The sequence below is a fragment of the Solea senegalensis genome, linkage group LG1 (assembly GCF_019176455.1).
Source record: "Solea senegalensis isolate Sse05_10M linkage group LG1, IFAPA_SoseM_1, whole genome shotgun sequence".
Lineage (NCBI taxonomy): Eukaryota > Metazoa > Chordata > Actinopteri > Pleuronectiformes > Soleidae > Solea > Solea senegalensis.
The window spans coordinates 20,555,466-20,571,764 of record NC_058021.1 but is presented as its reverse complement, the minus strand read 5'-3'; the positions used below and the strand labels follow the sequence as shown (position 1 = coordinate 20,571,764).

The window sequence follows — 16,299 nt, the reverse complement described above, 5'->3', positions numbered from 1 at the left end:
ATGAGCAGTTTTTAATTAGCCGCAGAATCACATTAGCCCCTCCCTCTCTGGCAGGTTCAACCAATCCTATCACAATGAAACACGTGGAATTTGATTAATGCATCAGAATTCTGGTGTTTTGAAGTGTGTTTGTATGAGGTTTCTCACTGTTAGACAGGAAACTGAGGCAGCAGTAGACCAGCAGCTCCTGTGTCCCCGCAAGCTAGAATCACTGATTTTCTCCATGAGGTTTGGTGTGGGAGAGTGAGTGGTTTACAAACTTTCCTGTTGGAAAAGTCTGTCTCACAGTGAGATAAAGACATGAACATGTTCTAAAGATATTGTAGACTTAAACTGACGTCCCCTGCGGTGTCAGAGACTCACAACTTTAAAGTGTAAAGTCAATATGTGGATTCATATGTTACTGATGCCAGGTAACCTGTAATGTTTTTGTTTTTGTGAAAGGTTTGTGATAAACAGCTGCTGTCGACATTAAAACAATGTTGTAACGTAGCTGTAGTTTTTAGTTTATGGAAGTAGGACACAGAATCTCTGGAGGAAAAACATCTCACACTCACACACGAACACACAAATCCATAACAGGAAGTGGACAATGTAAAACAAGAGCAGCATCAGAAAAATGAAACTCCAATGAAAAACAAACCAGAGAGAGAAAAAGACTCAGCTCAAATGACACGCCTCTATTTGTGTAAATAAAAAAAAAATCCTTTTTTTTATTATAACAGAAGCCGAAGATCTCCTCTCACAGTCTACATGCATGAATATTAACATGTCAAACACATTCTAGTCACATTTAGAGAAGATTACAGCTGCAATGGTCGACAACAAGAACAAAAGGGAGGAGCTGAGCTACAACATGAAGACGTGACAGAAAAATAATAATCCAGTGAAAGAAAAACAAATGCAGAAACAGAGAAGACAAACATCTGTGACGCTCAGGCTCAAATCAGTGTTTGTTAAACCTTTCAGGGATAGTCGTATGTGAGCGACCCCTGCTGCTGAGAACCAACCTGAGACTCCGCTAATCAAATCTACGTCAGATTGAAGGCAGACGAAACCAAATCCCTGATTTTGAACAATTCTGAGTCATAATGTGAATGCAGTAGCTGGTGTTTGACCAGAGAGGGCAGTAGATACACCATATTTTTTAATCACATGTTTAATATAATTTTAGAAATTTCCACCCACTAATTTATTCTGTTAAAATGTTTTATGTGCGATGGTTTACAAGGATTAGGATTCCCACACCAAACCCCATAGAGAAAATCAGTGATTTTAGCTGGTGGGAACACAGGAGCTGCTGGTCCTCTGCTGCCTCGCGTGGTCACTTTACACTACATTACATTACATGTCATTTAGTGGACGCTTTTATCCAAAGCAACTCACAAGGGAATTGAGTACAACCTGCCAGGGGTGGAGTTGAACTTGCGACCATGATGTCTTTTGCACACAGGGTACCAGTCTTAACCACTGAGCCAAAACATTAGAACTTGGTGATGGAGGCAGCAGTGGATCAACAACTCCTGTGTGATGTTAAAATCACTGATTTTCTCTATGGACTTTGGTGTGGGAGAGTGAGTGGTTTACAAACTTCAGTTTCCTGTTGGAAAAGCCAGTCTCACAGTGAGATAAAGACGTGTCTCAGGCTGTTTCTTGGTATTTGTACCACATACTCCGAACTATCCCTTTAAACATGAAGATTAAAACAGATCGTGTTAGAGTTTCATTCACAGAATGTTCAGGCGTGTGTGTGTGTTTCATACTCACGTCCTCACCTCAGACAGAAACGTGAGTGAAGTGATTTCTCTGTCTCTCAGACACAAAATAAAAACAAACAAACAAAGACTTTCATCAAAAGCCCCGACTACGGGAACAACTGAGAATTAAACCCACAACCACCCGACCTCCTTCACAGTCCACACGAGTCAACTCTGAACGTTACAATCAAACATACTGTTTACACTGGAACGTAAACAAGCAACGACGCAGACGATGCAAACAACGTCTGCAACAAAACTTTACGCTCTTCCGTGCGACTTCTGTCGTCTCTTTGGAGGTCAAGGCGTCGGAAACACGTCAGCTTTTTCTTTTTAAAAAAAAACTACACCAAGGAACACAGTTTTCACAAGTCATGCTAATATACAGTAGCGAGAGTTCAGAAATAAGAAGAGTGAACGCAAACAAAAATAACAAATCAAAAAATTTGCTTTGTTCACACACACCGACGTCCTTCCAAGTGGAATCCTTGCGAGTTCTAGCCACGTCGCAAGTTGTAAGTTCTTTAGACCTTACACCTGGTGTAGTTAAAACTTATACCGGCAGAGGGCGTACGTCGACCCCAACTGCTCACAGAAGAGAGTCTAGTGTTCCATTTACATCGGAATCTGGAAGTTGGAACCGGGAGTGACATAAATTCCCAAGTTCACCTCACACCAGTGAAAAAGTCGGAAACACAAACGTGTCTCGGGCTCGCCATCGTTTGCTATTCTTCATGATATCAGTCGTTAAAGATGCTCTGTGTACCATGTGTACGACAGATTTACTGCAAAACAAATGCGACAAAAGTGCTAGTAGCGATAAAAGTAGCAGTGCTTTGGAATACTAACTCTTGGGAACGTGAGGTTGCAGCAAGTTTCAACGACAGCAACGCAAAAAACAGCAACAGCGCCAACGAAGTCAATGACAAAACTTTTCGCTCTTCCTTCTGACTTCCTGCCAGTTTCCTGTCAGAGTCTCTGCGGTGGACAATACGTCGTAAATTTCTTTTGTTACAAAAACATTTGTTTTTGGATTTGTAAAAGTGTTTCACGTTTTGCACTTCAAGCCACTGTACCGAGCCAACAAGCCAGAGAAAAGCAAAAGAGGGTGGGGCCAAAAGTGTAAATGAAGGTGTGTCCACAACGAAAGATTACAAAGTCAACGTAAACATTTGCGTAACCGTTGACTGTCGACAGATGCTGAGCCAAGATGATCTTTGTTTCCGGTGTGAACGCAACTTTTTACTAGTTCCGACAAGTCAACGACGGATTCACAACATCAGGGGGACATACACGTGTGTTTGTCACGTCCAACAACACAAAACAATCAGAAACAGATCAACATTCCAGAGCGGCGGCCATTTTACATTTGTCTATTTATGTTTATGAAAGGTGCACTTTTTTTACGTGTTTTAAGTGTTCAACAAAAACCTGTGAGGAAGCCGGTGAAGTAACGAGCACACGCGAAAGAAACACGCAAAAACACGGTGAACGCACAATCGTCCCATCCTCAAAAAAAAAACAAAGAAAAAAGCAGAGAAAATAAGGCCCCATCAACAGAAATGTAATTCGTCCTTTGTCTTCTTCTTTTTGATGACAAAATAAAGGATACATACACCTATTGTTTTAAAAAAAATGGCTGTAAGAAAAAAACGTATCAAAAAAAGAAGTGTCCGTCAAATGAGGCTATACCATCCTGGAGTTAGTGTCCGAGGAAAAGTGTCCAAGGTTTTGTTTTTGTCGCCGCCCTCTGTTGTTTTTCGGACATTTCCTGAAGAGACAGAGAAAAATTTACATTTTCAACAAAAAACCTCCAAAAAACAACCTCTACTTTGTCTTTAAATGTTAGCATCATTAGCATTCAAGCTAACATACCTCTGTCCCAGTGCTTAGCACTAGTTAGCATTGCATTCAAGCTAACAGACATCTGCCCCAGTACTTAGCACTAGTTAGCATTAAAGCTAACAGGCCTCTGTCCCTGTAGTTAAGCCCCTTTACATTTCCGTTTAGTTTTTTACACGATGCAACATGTTTGTACCTCGTGATGCACATCACCACGGCGACAATGATGGAAATTTGCACGGCGCCGATGATAGCGGCGATGAGGACGTAGTGAAGTTTCTGTCCACTGGGGACGACATAGAGGATGTTGAAGTCCTGAGGCTCGTCGCACTGTTGACCTTTGTAGCCTGTGTCGCATCTGGGACAAACAGGAAGTGACAAAATGGAAGAGGTGTGTCATAAAGATGTCAATAACATTGTGTTTCAGTCTCATCTCTCCCTGTGAGTGCTCCCTGCTGGACAAACTGTGTAACAGACATATTGTTACTGGTACTACAGGGACTGACCTGCAGGTGGCGACGTTGTTTTTGATCTCACATTTCCCATGAACACAGAAGGTGTCGGCACAGGGGATCGGCATCCCGGCGTAAAAACCATCACTGTGATCCAGACCTGTGGTTTCTGAAGAAAACACCATACCATAATATAAATTTATTTAACTGTTATTATTCTCAAATCCTTGTTCATTAAATGATGCAACCGTAGCTAATTACAGCTTAAAGCAGCTAACATCAGCTAATAACAGCTAACATAGGAGCGGACATCAGCTAATAGCAGTTTATAAATCATCAGCTCATAAATCATTATGATGATTAATGAGCTGATTTTTAAATTGACAGATTAAAAGTAAAATTTTCACTGGTTCTGTTTATGTCACTGAAATGAAAGAAAAAACAACAACAACTAAAGACGACGAAAGAGGACAATTTTCTAACAAACTGCCTGAGAGAGCGAAAACACTAATGATCATATTCATCATAAACACACAAAATCTCATCTGCTATGACATGAGTATGAAAAATAATTGGTTAATTGCACCATAGAAGAGACTCATTGACCTCCGCACAATATGTATCATGCATACCTATTTATTATATTACATTACTTTACAGGTAAATGTGTAACAGAAATGACAAAATCACAGGCACAACATTACAAAAATAAGTTTGTGGATATACTATATTTAAATGACACATCTTAAATTAATCACAGATCACGTTTTTATCTCCAAATCTGAAATACATAAAACAATTATAGGAAGAACATTTATTTTGACATGATTCGGCTGGATTAGTTTTTAATACAACAGAATACATTTGAGTAACTTTGATTAAAGTCTAGATTTTTAACGCTTTTGACAAAACAGTAGCTGACAGTTCTACGACGTTACAGAGTTCACGTGTTCTCAACAATCTGTCCATGTTTGATTTTACTATCATGATGAAATTAGGTCCTTTATTTTGAAAGGACTTGTGATGAAATTAGGTAATTTTCTCAGCGGAGACCTTTATTTTGAAAGGACTTGAGATGAAATTAGGTATTTTTCTTATCTGAGACCTTTATTTTGAAAGGACTGATGATAAAATTAGGTAATTTTCTTACCTGAGACCTTTATTTTGAAAATACTCATGATAAAATTAGGTAATCTTCATACCTGAGACCTTTATTTTGAAAGGACACATGATAAAATTAGGTAATCGTCATACCTGAGACCTTTATTTTGAAAGGACACATGATAAAATTAGGTCATTTTCTTACCTGAGACCTTTATTTTGAAAGGACACATGATAAAATGAGGTCATTTTCTTACATGAGACCTTTATTTTGAAAGGACTGATGAAAATGAGGCAAAACATCTTTTACCTCAGACCTTTATTTTAAAGGACTTTTGATGAAATTCAGTCATTTTCTTACCTGAGACCTTTATTTTGAAAGGACGTGATAAAATTACTTCAGTTTCTTACCTAAGACGTTAATTTTGAAAGGACTGCTGTCGTCTTTCCTCCCCACCTTTTCTTTATCAGCTGTGGAAACAGGAAGACAGAGTCAAGAGTGTGTGTGTGTGAGTGTGTGTGTAATGAGACAGTCGTTAGTTTGACATGAAGGTTGTGTTGTGACAGAGACGAGGCTCAGACTCACAGACCTGGGATTGAAGTCACACTGAGGTGGAACAAATAATCTGCTGAGCGTAAATCTTGAATCTGGAGAAGTGTTTCTGTTTTTAGACCAAGTGAGGAAGGAAAGGAGGTGAGGAAGGACTAAGGAGAAGGTGTCACGTGCAGCTGACACCAAGATAAACTGATTTTATCCGTTATCTATGTCTTCATCTGACTGTTAGACTTTTCCGACAACCTCTCACTCTCCCAAACCAAACCTCACAGAGCAAACCACATGACCTGCTGCTCACCTGGACACCTGCCCAGGTGTTTGACGTCGATCTGCTCCTGCTTCATACACGAAGCCTCTCTCACTAAACAGGGGTTGTTGTAAGAGTTCCCGTCGGTGGCACACACCGGGTTTTCATTGTGACCACTGCAGTCAATGTTACATATGCACCTGAGGAGGAGAAGCGTCGTCATGACGACAGCTAACAATGGCTAACAGCAGCTAACAACAGCTAACAACAGCTTCTTTCCTGGTTTGATGGTCATGTGATGGCAGGTTCACTCACCACACATCCTCAGAGTCTTCGTCACACTCCGCTCCGTATTTACACGTACTGCACTTCGTGAACTTCTTCCCGACGTCTGAGGCTGAACCTTCATCGTCTGCGAGAAAAGGTAAAAAAAGTCTTACTAATTACATTTTTTATTAACTATAGCTAAGTTACATTATATCGCTAAGCTAAGTTACATTATCATCACTAAGCTAAGCTACATTATGATCACTAAGATACATTATGATCACTAAGATACATTATATCGCTAAGCTAAGTTACATTATGATCACTAAGTTACATTATGATCACTAAGCTACATTATATCGCTAAGCTAAGTTACATTATGATCACTAAGCTACATTATATCCCTAAACTAAGTTACATTTTAATCACTAAGTTAAACTACATTATATCGCTAAACTAAGTTACATTATAATCACTAAGTTAAGCTACATTATGATCACTAAACTACATTATATCGCTAAGCTAAGTTACATTATGATCACTAAGGTAAGCTACATCATGGTTTATAAACTAAGATACATTATGGTTGCTAAGCTACATTATGATCACTAAAATAAAATAGATTATGGTTGCTAAAATAAGCTCCATTACAATCACTAAAATAAAACAGATTAGGGTTGCTAAACTAAGCTCCATTACAATAATTAAAATAAAATAGATTATGGTTGCTAAGCTAAGCTACATTATGGTTGCTAAACTACATTTTGATCGCTAAGCTACATTATGACAGTAAAGATACATTATGGTTGCTAAACTACATTTTGATCGCAAAGATTATGATGGTACAAGAAAAATAAGTGGTTACCACGAGTTAACAAAGTCTTTTTAGACAATGGTTTGATAATGTGTGTGTGTGTGTGTGTGCATGAGTGCGCGTGTGTTCAGGACTGTAGATGTGTGTGTGTTCAGCAGAGTCAGCAAAGAACCAAAGTCTCTCTGGTGCAGATCCTCACTGATCGATCACAGCCTCTGAGCTCTCCACGTTTAATACACACACACACACTGTACAGCCTAATTTCAGGCCAAATCAATAATCAGCAGTTCATTTATTAACCATTAATGATGGTAGAGATGAGACGTAGGTACATTTTTACTGGTGGTAACCATGGAAACCCACTTCAAAATTGCTTCACTATTCCTATAAGACAGTCATGTAGCTTAGCTATCATAATGTAGCTTAGCTTAGCAATCATAATGTAGCTTAGCAATCATAATGTAGCTTAGCAATAGTAATATAGCTTAGCGATCATAATATTAGCTGTCATAATGTAGCTTAGCTTACCAATCATAATGTAGTTTAGCTGTCATAATGTAGCTTATTTTAGCAATCATAATGTAGTTTAGCTGTCATATTGCAGCTTAACAATTATAATGTAGCTTAGCTTACCAATCATAATGTAGTTTAGCTGTCATATTGCAGGTTAACAATTATAATGTAGCTTAGTTTAGCAATCATAATGTAGTTTAGCTGTCATATTGCAGATTAACAATTAAAATGTAGCTTAGTTTAGCAATCATAATGTAGTTTAGCTGTCATATTGTAGCTTAACAATTATAATGTAGCTTAGCTTAGCAATCATAATATAGCTGAGACATACATTGCTTAACTACAAACACATTTCATAATTTATCTCCGAGCTTTGACCACTCCCTCCATCACATGTTGACTCCGCCCACACAGATGGCAGAGATACCTCCTATCTGGAAGCTGTCGCTAATCCCCCCCAAGCATCCACTGTGGCCCAGATGGTCACACACTGTCTGTTTCTAAATGTGGCACAAATCAGTTCAGCAGCGCCCCCTGCTGCTGCTGCTGAGAACCAAAAAAACTCACCGTCCCCATCTCCTGAACCAGAGCCAGGATCTGTGAACACACAAGAGACACAACAACAATGTCACACAAGACATCTGCACGTCCTGTTTTCAAAATAAAAGTCCACAATAAAACACAACCTTCAACATTGCTTTTAGTGTGATATAATTGCAGGACTTGTCAATGTGCAGCTTTTTTTTTTAAGTTTATGATTCATTTTGGAACACACACACACACGCACACACACAGTGTCCCTGGCTCAGATCTGTGACTTCATCAGGAAATGGAAACTCTGTCCACAGAAATGGACGCGACTGCATGGACCAAATAAATTTCACCTTTTGATGCAACACTTTTTTTTCCCAAAGTCATACAAGTGGGCGGAGTCAATAACAATGTTGTCTGGGTGAAAAACTACTGTTCATGAAAATAAGTCTTTTAGATTTTTCACAATAAAAGTCAGTTTTTGTTGGCCCACACTAAAACAAAACTAAGAGTTTTCAAAATAAAGGTCACCGTTTTTGTTGGTCAACACTAAAACACAACCATGTAGTTTTAAAAATAAAAGTGTCACTTTTGGTTCTTCCACACTAAAATAGAAACCCACAGTTTTCAAAATAAAAGCCACAGTTCCTGTTTGTCCATGCTAAAACTTGTGTGTTGTCAGCGCTGCAATGAGTCTTTAAATAAAAAAACACGTCCTTGTGTCTCTGTGGTTCCGTCAGGAATCCTCTGAAGGATCTTCACTGCGGTGTGGGTGGAGTTTAACGGCACTCAGCCACAACTGCTAATTAAAATTGATCTGCGGCTGATGAACAGACTCATTCTCTGAAATCAATGATGATGATTATGGTCTAAAGTTCAGGGAGGCAAACGACTGGTGGTCAATTAAAAACACGATGATAGTGAACTTAAAGTGAGGATGTTCATTAAAAACACAGTCACATGATCACATCTTTATCTCTCTGTGAGACAGGAAACTGAAGTTTGTAAAGCACTCACTCTGCCACACCAAAGTCCATAGAGAATATCAGTGATTTTTAGTGTTGTTTGTGTGTGTGTGCACGTCTCACCTGTGGAGCAGGGACCGTCAGACACTCTGGAGATGAGTCTCTGCTGTTTGCAGGACGCCTGTCTCCTGTAACACTCGTTCTGGTACGTGTCCCCATTAGATCCACACACTGGGATGTAGTTTTTATGACACTGGAAATCAAACAGTGTCCGATATTAACACACACACAGACACACACATAGACATTGACAAACACACACAAAATTGAATCAATGAGAGTGAGTGAGTGAGTGAGTGAAACCTCTTCAAAGACAGTAAGAAGTGAATTAACCCTCTCACCTGAAACTGACAGACACATTTGAGTTGAGCTCCGTCGTCTCTGCAGGCGCCTCCATACCTGCAGGTGGAGTCATCACACACTCGCAGGTCACTCTTCTTCTCTGACAGATCTGCAACAGCATCACACACTGTAATGTTATCTAACTTAATCTAGTCGAATCTCATTGAATTCAAGCAAAACATGACACAAGTAAAAAGGACACATACTCTGCCACACCAAAGTCCATAGAGAAAATCAATTATTTTAACATCACACACACAGGAGTTGTTGATCCTCCATCACTAATTTCAAATGTCTAATTTTGTGAATTTGGCATTTAAAATCCTTTGTTCAGATTGACCTCAGTGACACAAAGTGACCACACGAGGCAGCAGAGGACCAGCGGCTCCTGTGTCCACACAAGCTTAATCACTGATTTTCTCTATGGGGTTTGGGGTGGGAGAGTGAGTGTTTACAAACTTCAGTTTCCTGTTGTTAAAGTCTGTCTAACAGTGAGATAAAGACGTGAACATGTGTCACATAGATATCGTAGAAACTTAAACTAACTAAGATTTAAGAACTAAGATTTTCTGAACTTAGTCTTTCAGGTGGCTAAACAATCACAGTACAGTGAGTACTGTATAGTGTCTAAGCTCAGATTCAGTGGATTTTCAAAGGAAACGCTCACTCTTTCATCTTCATCATCTCAGTCTATAAACTGTGAGTCCACACACTGACAGGTTTATCGAGGCCCCCCCCTCCTTGTTGCAGCACTAAATGGATTCTCCTGAAGATTCAGTGATGTGAGACTAATCAGGTCCCATTCCAATTCTGAACACAGCAACATTTGACCCTCAGTGAAAGTGAGTCAGTTCCATGAGGTCACACTGTATGTGTGTTTGTTCTCTGTCATAAACACTGACCTTGTCAGGACCAGTAGTCCTCATGATGACCAAAACCTGGTCCGAATGAGACAGAACCAAATTTCTAAGGGACTAGTTAAAGTTTAGGAGTAAGATTTGAATGTCGTTTGTGGAAGTAGAATTTGATTCCCATTGAAATAGAGTGTGTTTCCCATTGAAATAGTGTGTTTCCCATTGAAAAAGAGTGTGTTTCCAATTGAAATGGTTTGTTTCCCATTGAAGTAGAGTGTGTTTCTCATTGAAGTAGAGTTTGTTTCCCATTGAAGTAGAGTTTGTTTCCAATTGAAATAGAGTGTGTTTCTCATTTAAATAGTTTGTTTCCCATTGAAGTAGTTTGTTTCCCATTGAAATAGAGTTTATTTTCCATTGAAGTAGAGTGTGTTTCTCATTGAAATAGAGTGTGTTTCTCATTGAAATAGTTTGTTTCCCATTGAAATAGTGTATTTCCCATTGAAGTAGAGTTTCCCATTGAAGTAGAGTTTGTTTTCATTGAAATAGTGTTTCCCATTGACATAGAGTGTGTTTCTCATTGAAATACAGTTTTGTTCTTATTTAAATAGAGTGTTTCCCATTGAAATAGAGTTTGTTTCCATTGAAGTACAGTGTATTTCTCATTGAAGTAGTTTGTTTCCCATTGAAATAGAGTGTGTTTCTCATTGAAATAGTTTGTTTCCCATTGAACTAGAGTCTGTTTCTCATTGAAGTAGAGTTTATTTCCCATTGAAATAAAATGTTTTTAACATTGAAATAGACTGTGTTTCTCATTGAAATAGAGTTTGTTTCCCATTGAAAGAGTCTATTTCACATTGAAGTAGAGTTTGTTTCCCATTGAAATAGAATTTAATTCCCATTGAAGTAGAGTGTGTTTCTCATTGAAATAGAGTGTTTCCCTTTGAAATAGAATTGAATTCCCATTGAAGTAGAGTGTTTCTCATTGAAATAGAGTGTGTTTCCCTTTGAAATAGAGTTTGTTTCCCATTGAAGTAGTTTGTTTCCCATTGAAATAGAGTGTTTCTCATTGAAATAGTTTGTTTGCCACTAAAATAGTGTTTGTTTCCCATTGAAATAGTGTGTGTTTTTTTTCCATTGAAGTAGAGTGTGTTTCCCATTGAAATACAGTTTGATTCCCATTGAAATAGAGTGTGTTTCCCGTTGAAGTACAGTCTGTTTCCCATTTTAATAGAGTGTTTCCTATTAAAGTAGAGATTGTTTCCCATTGAGGTAGAGTGTTTCCCATTGAAATAGAGTGTGTTTCCCATTGAAGTACAGTTTGATTTAATTGAAATAGAGTGTATTCCCCATTGAAGTAGAGTTTGTTTCCCATTGAAATAGTATGTTTCCCATTGACATAGTGTGTTTCTCATTGAAATACAGTTTTGTTCTTATTTAAATAGAGTGTTTCCCATTGAAATAGAGTTTGTTTCCATTGAAGTACAGTGTATTTCCCATTGAAATAGAGTTTGTTTCCCATTGAAGTAGAGTTTGTTTCCCATTGAAGTAGAGTTTGTTTCCCATTCCCAGTGTGTGTGTGTGTATCATTGTGAGGGACAAACATATTTTGAGGATATTTTGTCTGGTCCTTTAAGGGGTTTTTCGGGGGTTAAGACCTGGTTTCACACACACTGAGGACAATTGCAGAATGTCAAACACACACATGTTCGACATTCATGACTTGAGGGGACATTCATTTCTTGGAGACTTAATTTAACCAGGTCCAACCGGGTTCGAGTTGGAACAAGGGCCTTTCTGCATGGATTTGCATGTTCTCACCGTGTGTGCGTGGGTTCTCTCCGGGTTCTCCGGCTTCCTCCCACAGTCCAAAAACATGCAATGTGGGGATTAGGTAAATTGGACACTCTAAATTGACCGTAGGAGTGAGTGTGAGAGTGAATGGTTGTTTGTCTCTAGTTGTGTGTGGCCCTGCGATGGACTGGCAAACTGTCCAGGGTGTACCCCGCCTATTGCCCGATGTAGCTGAGATTGGCACAGCACCCCCCGCGACCCTCTGGTGGAGGATAAAGCAGTTAGATGATGATGACTGACAATTACTACTGGCCTAATCCTGACCTCAACCTAACCTTAAAACATATCTTCACCTTAAAATGTAGTCATTTATGTTGTGGGGACTTGATTTTTGTCCCCACAAGGAAGACAAGTCCGTATAATGTGACTGAGTAAACAGGTTTAGGTTCCCACAACATTAGTAATACCTGGACAATGAGGACAATCACACACACACACACACACACACACACACACATACTGAGGACAATCACAGACATAATACATTCCTGATCCCTTTAAGCCTAACCCTTAAATCAGGTCCCTAAAAAGCCTTTAAAAGTTGCGAGGACTTGTCTGGACTCCAAAATATAACAGTTTATTTTACGTGTGATTGGACCAGGTGGTGACATGCTGCAGTCAGTGAGCGCCCCCTGCTGCTGAAAACCAGCCTTACGACTGCTAAATTGTTATTTGGAATTTAGCAGTCTGATGGATGCAAGAGACACATGTCACTCTCTTTATCTGTGACATTTGAAGAAAAACAAACTCACACTGACCCAGACAGTGAGGAGCCCACGCACAACATCAAGTTAATTATTTCCACAACAACATCGTGAATTTTATGCGTCCTTGAAGAGATTTTCTGCTGCGTTGCACACAAACAATTCTCATTATAAGGACTGATGTAAAAATAAATGAATAAATAACTAAATAAATAAATACATTTAACAAAAGGTTACATCTTTAGTAAATATAATCTAATCCAACTGTAATTCCTCTGTTGGTGTAAACAACTCTGGTGTCTGAGAAAATACACAACCTCATACACAACCTTGTACAATATTTTGTTAACAATTCCGTAAAGACTCTCGTACAGAATTTTGTAATGAATCTCATACAGACTCTACTCAAGAATTTCCTACAGAATTTTGTTAAGAATGTCGTAAAGAATTTTGCACAAAATCTCATAAAGAATTTCATACAGAATCTCGTAAAGAATTTCATACAGAATTGTGTAAAGAATTTCATACAGAATTTCGTAAAGAATCTGTTACAGAATTTTGTAAAGAATCTCTTACAGAATTTCGTAGAATCTCGTCAAGAATTTCGTACAGAATTTTGTAAAGAATCTCGTCAAGAATTTCGTACAGAATCTCATACAGAATTTTGAAAAAAATCTCTTACAGAATTTTGTAAAGAATCTTTTACAGCATTTTGTGAAGAATTTCGTAAATAATTATCGCACAAAATATCGTAGCCTACAAAATCACACAGAATCTCGTGCTGAATCACAGAAAAACGAACAGTCTCAGACTCACGCACACTCACGCGCAGTCTCTCACCTGCGCACTCTTTGCCTTTGCCTCGACACTCTCCGCTCTGTGGAGAATAAGAAGCAGTAGTTTGGTGCAGCAGCAGCAGCAGAGACACGCAGAGCAGCCACCGCACACTCCCGCAGGAACACCCCACCATGATGAGGAGCAGGATGAAGAATGTACAGGAGCAGAGAAGATAATCCAGAGAGAGAGAGAAAACACCACGGCCTCCTCGCCCTGTGTCCGCTGACAGCAGAGGAAGAGGAGGAGGAAGAGGAGGAAGAAGGTGTGTTCAGGAAGCGGCGGGTGCGCGAGGAGGAGGCATCTTCATCATCACCTTCACCATCCGTCCTTCTCTTCGCTCTGAAAATCCTCCAGGAGGAAGAGGAGGAGGAGGAGCGGTGGTCGCGGAGTGCGTTTTCCGCGCGGTAAGGAAGCGGAGACGCGGTGCGGTGTTAAGAGCGCATCAGCGGCAGCGACGCTGCAACCACAACAAAGAGACCCGGACTGAGGAGGAGAGAGGAGACGGGCTGGTCACGTGAGGGGATGCAACACAGACACATACACACCACCTCCACGCCCCTGACGCATGCATGCGCGCACGCACGCGGACACGCAGAAGGACAGTGAAGAAAAGAGAAGAAAAACAGTGAGATTTCCCACAGACGTGAAGTAACCGTCACTGATCACTGATCAATATCAGGAGGATTTAATGTTTTTATTTACAGGAGCTTCTTGTGTCACAAACAGAAACATCTTCATCATCATCATCATCCTCTGTGTGAACACATTAAAGGGATAGTTTCATTGTATGAGCTGACTGCTGTGAGTGCCCCCTATTGCTGAGAACCAGACACTCACTCTGAGTGAAAGCATGGCTGAAGTTTGTAAACCACTCACTCTCCCACACCAAAGTCCATATCAGTGATTTTAGTTGGTGGGGACACAGGAGCTGCTGATCTGCTGCTGCCTCGTGTGGTCACTTTGTGTCATTAAGTGAAGTCTGAATTAAATAATAATGCTGAATTTATAAAATAAGACATTTGAACTTAGTGATGGAGGCAGCAGTGGATCAACAACTCTTGTGTGTGTGATGTTAAAATCCCTGATTTTCTCTGTGGACTTTGGTGTGGGAGAGTGTGTGTGTGGGTGGGAGAGTGAGTGGTTTACAGAAGTGGGTCTCACAGTGAGATAACGACGTGGACATGTTCTTAAGGTATTGTAGACTTAAACTGATGTAGATTAAAGGAGACATATTATACCCTATTTCCCCCGTTAAAATATTCCCTGGTGTCCAAATGAACATGTCAGTGACATGCTTTGGTCAAAATACCATAAGGATGAAGCATCATAGCAGTTCAGTAACCCTGCTAAACCCGCCCCTTTCAGAATGCTCGGTTATGTGCATGGTCCCTTTATATGCAAATGAGACACAGGCAAACACACACCCACTTCTTCCAGGGGGTTTCTTATTTGTCCTCTTTACAGCACTCACTCGCTCAGATCCTGTTCCCTCTGCTCTATTCGTCTCCCCCTCCCTCCACTAGTTCTCTGACAATATCAACATGGCAGCGTGCGCAGAAAACAGCGGCCGTTTCTTCCCAAGTAAGCAAGTAGGTACTTGCTTACTTGGGAAGTATATACTTGAGAAGTACGCTGGGAGTATATACTTGCCAAGTACGGGAGTACACAAGTATGTGGTTGTTTCTCAATACTCAAGTTTGCAAGTATGTATGTATTGTTCTGTTGTTTAAATGGTGGCTGGTGCCAAGTGCTGCAGCCTCATTACAGCCACCTACGGTGTTGATAAATGAACATATGAAATACTTTGAATAAATGCATATATATGTTGTTATTATTTTTACATTTTAAATATTTACCTTCATTTATTAATTTATTTCTATTAAAATATACAATACAAATAATAAAATGTGGAAAATAGATATATTACAGCATTGTAGAGTAGTATATATATGTACACGTCATATATATGACGTTTACAAATATATACTACTCATATTATATTTAAATACATTTAAATACAATGGCCGTGCGACTTTAATATAAATCTGACATTCAAAGTTAAAATAAATAAAACATTAATAATATACAAACTTTCAAACTGTCAGGTCAAAAAAGTTTCCATTAAATGTGGAATACTTCACCGACACAGTATCATCGTCCTCCTACCTGAGCTGGCTCTTTAACCATGGCTCATTAACCTTGCCCACCCCACACTGACTGAATTAATATTTACATAGTGAAGATTGGTGCTATTTTACGTTTGTTACATCTCTGCTGGGCGGTGGTGTCAGTGATGGAGGTGGCGTTTATTCCTCTGTGGTGCTGTTGGACCTGGCTGGTTCCACATGAGCAGCTCTCACAGCTCTCCCGGGCACTATCTCCACCTGCTAGAAGGAAGACGCTTCTAAATCATTCACAAGTCTAAAGACCATCAGAGGGGGCGCCGGGGCGGAGACCACAGCGGGGAAAACTCTGGACACTGAGCTGAAACGAGCTTCATGGTGAAGATTCATGTTCTCACACACATTCAGGTGAATAGGTGTCACTCACTCACAAAACTGCTCCACCTCCTTCATCACACTCTGCGTTCTTCTGATTCACATGAC

The 16,299-nt window shown here is 39.7% G+C and overlaps 1 protein-coding gene across 1 annotated transcript; it reads right to left on the bottom strand.

Annotated features, from left to right (window-relative positions):
- Nucleotides 1-660: 660 nt before the first annotated feature.
- LOC122769958 (tomoregulin-1-like) lies at nucleotides 661-14,165 on the bottom strand. The gene is made up of 10 exons (XM_044026885.1): nucleotides 13,697-14,165; nucleotides 9,447-9,556; nucleotides 9,169-9,298; nucleotides 8,117-8,146; nucleotides 6,271-6,367; nucleotides 6,007-6,155; nucleotides 5,564-5,623; nucleotides 4,106-4,220; nucleotides 3,796-3,957; nucleotides 661-3,528 (listed from the first exon to the last, which is right to left on the bottom strand). Exons 1-10 carry the CDS (start codon nucleotides 13,824-13,826, stop codon nucleotides 3,444-3,446), a joined length of 1,068 nt encoding a protein of 355 aa, XP_043882820.1. The 5' UTR covers nucleotides 13,827-14,165; the 3' UTR covers nucleotides 661-3,443.
- Between the last annotated feature and the right edge of the window lie 2,134 nt (nucleotides 14,166-16,299).

What these genes read in the sequence shown, in the direction of transcription:
- LOC122769958 (XM_044026885.1), bottom strand. Translation starts at nt 13,826, where the DNA reads ATGGTGGGGTGTTCCTGCGGGAGTGTGCGGTGGCTGCTCTGCGTGTCT. An exon ending in ACACCTGGGCAGGTGTCCAG is followed by an intron (nt 5,624 to 6,006) that starts GTGAGCAGCAGG and finishes CTGTTTCCACAG; the next exon opens with CTGATAAAGAAAAGGTGGGG. An exon ending in TTTCAAAATTAACGTCTTAG is followed by an intron (nt 4,221 to 5,563) that starts GTAAGAAACTGA and finishes TGTTTTCTTCAG; the next exon opens with AAACCACAGGTCTGGATCAC.